This window comes from Acanthisitta chloris, unplaced genomic scaffold (genome assembly GCF_000695815.1).
Source record: "Acanthisitta chloris isolate BGI_N310 unplaced genomic scaffold, ASM69581v1 scaffold1850, whole genome shotgun sequence".
NCBI lineage: Eukaryota > Metazoa > Chordata > Aves > Passeriformes > Acanthisittidae > Acanthisitta > Acanthisitta chloris.
Window position 1 is genome coordinate 60,337 of NW_008653155.1, and position 6,327 is coordinate 66,663.

The following is a 6,327-nucleotide window of genomic DNA, read 5'->3' on the forward strand; positions in this document are numbered from 1 at the left end:
GACTGTTCCCTGTCTTCTGAAAATGGGACTTGTATGCCTCCTTCAGCAGGTTAATCTGAGTCTTCATACTTCTGGGTTTTTTAACAGTCCCTCTTTGCCCTTTGAGAAAGTCTTTGAAAGCTTAATTTCAATTAGAAGAACTAGTAAGAAAAAAATCCTAAAATTAAACTGCTTAACCTCAAAGAAAGTATCTGGTACATCAGAAAAAAAAAAAAAAAAGTTCCTTAGATTTCAGAAGTCTGATGAGAGTGGGAAAAAAACTAGCTGGCAAGTTTAACATGAAACAGTGATGAAATATGATGGCCTACCATAGGTAGGTACTGCAGCTGTTTCTTGGCTTCTTCCAACACCTCCTTCATGGAGCTGAAATGCACTTTAGTCCGTGGTTGTGCTTCAGCACATGTTCCAGACACTTGCTCAACTAGAGTCTAACTTGACTGCTGACTTACGCTGGTGTATCTGGTTTTGTTCTGGGTTTGCTTTGACTTAAATCAGGAAAAAGAAAAAAAAAAAGAACGGAACCCTTTATTAAAAAAAGAAAAAGATATTTTATAAAAAGAAAGCTCTTTATATAGTTAATTGCCAGGAATTTTCATTTTAGAAATTGATGGGGGTTTTTTCTTTTCCTTTTTTTTTTTGTTTTTGTTACAAGCCACACAAATTCTGTGAACTGATTTGGATTCTGTGCAGAGCATTCATGCTAACCTGTTTGTCAAATGAAATGGAGGATAAGGGCTAACTTTTCTAGCCAGCAACATTGGCTGCAATTCTTGAGCTTGGCTTTCCTCACTTACACTGCTGTAATTTCAGTAATTCTACTGAAGTCTACTGTTCTTTGATAACAAATTAGAAAAACAAGAAATTAGAGATGGTTGGAGTATTTGGCATGTACATATCAGGTCCGTGCAATTTTACTTGATTAAATGTTGTATGCTCTTGATAGTTGCCTTGCTAAACTGCCTGGAAACCAAACCTCTGAAATCCCATGATTTGCAAGGGAACTGCACTGCATCTAACACAACATAAACTATAAAAACTGAATAAAATGGTGTCTCTCTAGACTGGTTTTACAACAAAAGACAAAAATCAAATGCCAAAAACACTTGTGTCAGTGTTTTGTGTCCAACATTGGGTTTTTTTCTCTTGAAGCTAATGAAGAGGACTGCACACATGGGAGAGCTTGAAGTTCTGCCTCCAGTTAGATGAAGCTCTCATTGCTGAATGAGAGGGCTTTCAAAACTACTTTGAAACTGTCCTCATTCCATTCCTCTGGAAGCCACAGCCATTTTTTATTTTAGGGGAAGTGTCTTTACATGAGCATTTTTGAAATGCTTAATAAGGAAGTAATGAGCTTGATATAAAAGTTGGACTTGGAAAAGAAAACATAGATGAATTTCCAAGTTTTTTATTTTTTTCTTTCAGTAAAGTCTTTTTATTATAAACTATTTATAGTGTCATGTAAGGAATAATCTTTCTCCCCTGTATCTTCTGTTTGGAAATCCAAACTTTAAAAAAACCCCGAACAACCAGCTTTAAAATGTTTAGTTGGTCATCACTGTATTCCTTCACAGTGAACTGTTGCCTGGAAAAGAATTCTGATAGCTCTTCAGCCACAAGACCTTGAGATACAATTGAATAGCATATTCATTTAAAACTGCTTGTCGCCTGTCTTCTTACCAGTACCCTGTATTTGTAGTGCTAGGAGGGAAGTCCTAAGGTTTCTTTGTTATTTGTATACATCTTTATGTCTCTTGCCAAAATTTCTCAAGCTTTTTAGCCATCAGGGAAAAGGAAAGAATTAATGCTATTGCAAAAGCATATCTGCAGAATGCACTTGGTAGTTATTTTGTTCGGATGTTTTATAAATGTGTGAGTAGAGGGGACGGCTTTGTCTTTCTGTAGGAGTAAACAAACATTATTTGATAGAACCAGGTACACTATGCACTAAGGATGACTTAAAACTTGTAGCTTACAGATGAAATCATTATTTCTTCTACTGCCCAAGATATAGGATCAAGAAAAGATTGTATTTCTTTGTTAAATTAGACCTAATCTTATAAACCCCACCATCCACTTTGAGCCTTTTTCTTCATTTGTTAGAAAGGTAAAGAAGCTGTTGATGCCATTCAATTCAGAGAGACTGGTGATGAAAAAGATGTGGCAAATACTGCTTTGATCCTTCAGTAAAACTCTTAGTCAGACTGGTAACATGCCCTGTTTGTGCTAAATATATATTCCAAGATGAAGTGTATTGTGCAGTGTTAGCACAAAAGATAACAAAAGCATCCTAAGTCAGTGATAGTTATCACATGTGTAGTAAATGCAGGAAAAGACAAAAATCAGTTTGCATTTCAGTTGCTTTCACAGGAATCTACAGAACGTATTTTCGTATTGCTCTATTTTTTAGCTCTTTGAACTTCATCAGTGCTTCCTGAATGGTCCTAAAATTAAATGAATCGTGGTTTTTGAGCTTACTGCCCCATGATTTTAAATATTTACCTAAGTGTGCACTTGGAACTTGTGGAAGCAAATTATCATGCCAAGTCAGAAGTCAAATTCATGACAAATTACACTCCTACAGAAATCCAGATATCCACCACAATGATGAAATAGCTATGCAACTGAGGCAGAGCATTTTCCAGCACTTTGCAGACTCTAGCACTTAGGTTCAAAGGACTACTTTTCTTTTCCCTCCTACCCCTTAATTTGGAAAGTGATGGGATTTATGGTAGCCTTTAGTTTCCTGCCAGTATGTATTCTGTGGTTTTGGACAAAATTCCACCAGAGAGCTTTATGTCCCTCAATGGGTGAGTTTTGCAAGTGTGGTAGCATGTTCTGTTGTGATAAGAACAGCATTATCTACCATGATCATCAGCCTGTGCTTCCAGAATAGCTGTTCTGCTCCAGGTCATAGTGAATTGGTTGGTATCAGTGGTGATTCCACACAAGATATTTCTGGGAAGAAGTTACAGTCTCATAACTTAATTAAAAAGTAAAATCTTCCATTTAATATGGAAGCTTCTCTTAATTAAAAATAGCAAAAGGTGACTCACAGGTTTTGAGGGAAAAGTTTTTGCAAGGTCTTTATTAGCAGAATTTAAAAAGAATTGTATTGAATTTAAGAGTCACAACTAAATTTAAAACGCAGATTTTCAGGCATTCATGTGTCCTAGTTTTAATATTTTTATATTTGCTACTATGTGACTGCATATATTCCTGTTTATTTCTGTTTGTATATCAACATAAAAATGTGTTAAGGTCTTGTTCTGAAGTCAATTAAAGTTTTTCCATTGGTTTTACGAAGTTTGCAGTGAGAACTGAAGTAATTTTTAACATTAAGAAATTATTGAAATAGTTTCTGTTTTTCCTTTCACCTGGGCGTGTTAAAATCCAGAGTGGTGGATGTCAATCCCTGTCAGTAGGACTTCTTTTCACCAAATGAAATTGGTTGTTTTCAGTAGATTGCAAGTGATTATGCTTAAGTGTGCATGTAAATTGGAAATAGTTTAATGGTAGCAGAATTCTCTTATGTAAATCTGCAGAGAAGACTCAGGTAAATCAGACAGATTGATAATAAAATAGACAAGCCTGGGACACAGAGAACATTTTATTAATACAGTGTTCTCATTTAAGAGTAAATCTTGCTGCCAGAAATCTGTAGTACTTGTAATTTAAATGCAACTGCAAATGCATTTGGATAACTGTAATTATGTGTCTTGATGAAGCTTATATTTTAAATAGCAAGCAGCAGCAGTGTTCCCATCAATACTACTGTTAAACCGCAGTAGGTGCTTATCGTGCCTCCTTTCTTATTAATACTGCCTGTAAGCTTTGTTCCAGTTGACCTTTAGAAGTTTCCAAAAGTTACAGTTTGCAATTCAGCAAGTTTGGCAGAGGAACATACATGATTATTCATATCATTGTTTAAACGGTAACCAGATGTGTCTTGTTTTTCTTCTTTCTTTCACATTGTTTTTAAAGAGTGATGTTAATCCAAGCTGTTAATCCCTTTACAGGGTTTTTCCACAGCACCAAATTCCCCTTCGGTGAATTCTCGTTCCAGTAGCCTGGGTCCATCACTGTCCCTTAGTAACATCTCGGGAATGACAGCAAACCCAGAAGTGAAAAAGCGCAGAGCACCTCCTCCACCAGTTGCGACACCAGTATTGCCGAACGCGGAGGTGAGAGGACTTGAAAAAACACCAGCACAGGTAAAAGTGACACCACTGGAGGGGCTTCTTTGTTTGATGTGCTGGGTACCATCAGTTCATTCATCAGACCTAAAGCCATTCACAGATATTTTGCCTACACATTATCTACAGCTGAACAAAACTCGATTTTACAAAACACAGTTATCAAAAGTCTTGGAGTTTTGTACATATTTACTGAGCTTTCTTGAGACTGCCCCAAGCTTTCGTCCATGTCAAGAATCATTCTAAATCAGAAAAGTTTTGTGAGGCATTATGCTAAAAGAAGGAAGGTGAAGAAAAAGGCAGAAAAGCTAGGAATGATATGAGGTGACTAGGTATCGTTATTGGCCAGGGCAGAGCTGGAGAGTGCATGACAGTTCTAATATGGCTGAAAACCTTCAGCGTGCTCTTTTGCTCAGAGACTTGTCAGGCTGTTGCCTGTATCCCTATTTCTAGTGCTGCCATGGGATACCAGAATATCTGCTCTGTTTTCTGAATTGTGCTCGTGACCTTTTAAAGAAGTGCACTGGTTTTGTTTTTATAAAAGGTCACTGTTCCGCAGTTGAGAATTAAACAGAAATGGGGGGAAACCTTTCTGAGGACCTAACCCTTTGAAAAGAATAGAGTTAAGGGAAAAGGAAATTGCTCTTGCTTTTATAGTGACACTCAGGTATGTATGTTACTAAATATACACAAGCACATTAAGTCTTCTGGTTCCACCAGCAACAAAAAGTACTACATTCTAAATGTAAACTGTAAAAATCAGGGTATAAAGCTATATGTGGATGGCAAGTAACAATGCAAGGAGCCAATACCATCAAGGCTGTGTAGTATAGACTGACTTTTACCTGCTTAGGGCTTGCAACCTCTACAGCACAGTGATCTTTGGAAAGCAAACTGTCTTAGTGCAAAATGGAGTCACTTCAGTGTGGAGGAGGAGTCCAGTGCTCAGTCTCACTCCCTGTTGCTCTTTCATTTTTCTGCATTAAGGCATGTGTTAAATGCCTTCTCCAGTGAAGTACTGTGTAAGAAACATGGATGCACACTCTTGGTAAAGGGTTGTTTATTTTTATTTTCCCATTTTCCCATTCTTAGGATATCTAAGTATGATTGCTGGAACACAGCAGTGTTTTGTCTTTCAAAATTGGAAGAGGTGCCTGCCTAAATGAATTAGCAGTCATTTATAGACACAGCCAAAGAGAAATGACAATGTTTTCTTGCAACATTTCATGCACTTTTTTTCTTAGAATTTCCTTTTGAGATTCCTGATGTAAATATTTTGATGAGGTTTCTTGTGTCCCTCAGAGTTAAACATTTAATGTTTAAGTTAAATAGATCTTTTGTACAAAAATACTATGGCATTATAATTCTTAAGTTTATACAAGTATGGTAATCATAGACTACAGTATTCTTGCCATTCTCTTTGGCTTATCTCCCTGCAGTGTGGCACCGAGATTTCAAATTGTGTTGCACAGTAATACTGGAAATCTAAACTCTCTTTAAACCTGTTAACATTTCTATTTTTAACATAGTTGCAAATAGGTTAAAATGCTGGTTTTCTGAAGCCATTGGGAGAAAAGTATGTATTTCATTTATCCCGGGTACCATATGGTAAAGCATCAACTTCAAATTCTCTTAGTCTGAAGGAAAAACTGTTTTGAAGAAAAGGAACAGGTAAAGGTTGTGTCAGAGGATTTTCCATGATGAAGTTCATTTTGGGCAATAGAAATGTCCTCATAGCTGCTGACAAAGGCAATGAAGAGCACAGTAGATTATGAGTACAGTTGCTAGACTATGTTAGGCTGCATTTGGACATCTGAAAATGATGGCGTAGGTCAAAATATTGGAGAGTTATAGTGTGTTTCTGAAGCTCCCAGGGTGAAAGTTGCTTCCAGACTGCCACGTAGGAGGAATGCATGGAGTACAATTGAAATAAAGCCCAAGTTCAATAAAGCAATCAAAAACTGAGGCAAGTAGTTAATTATTCAGTATTATGGGGCAAGCTAGCAACAGAGATATTGTTTCTAAGAAAACCCAAACAGTTCCCTTTTATCTATGTGCAGACTATCCAATTTGCTGTGAAAATAGAGTAAAAAAATCTCAGGGTGTAAGTTTATTTCTTTAGTTTATGGGAAAG

At 36.7% G+C, this 6,327-nt stretch overlaps 1 protein-coding gene across 1 annotated transcript in view; it reads left to right on the forward strand.

Moving 5' to 3' along the window:
- COBL (cordon-bleu WH2 repeat protein) overlaps positions 1 to 6,327 on the forward strand; it is a 109,560-nt gene that overhangs the window by 37,892 nt on the left and 65,341 nt on the right. The window contains exon 7 of the mRNA XM_009079555.1: positions 4,017 to 4,211. Coding sequence (XP_009077803.1) covers positions 4,017 to 4,211 — 195 coding nt within the window. The remainder of the gene's footprint in view (positions 1 to 4,016; positions 4,212 to 6,327) is intronic.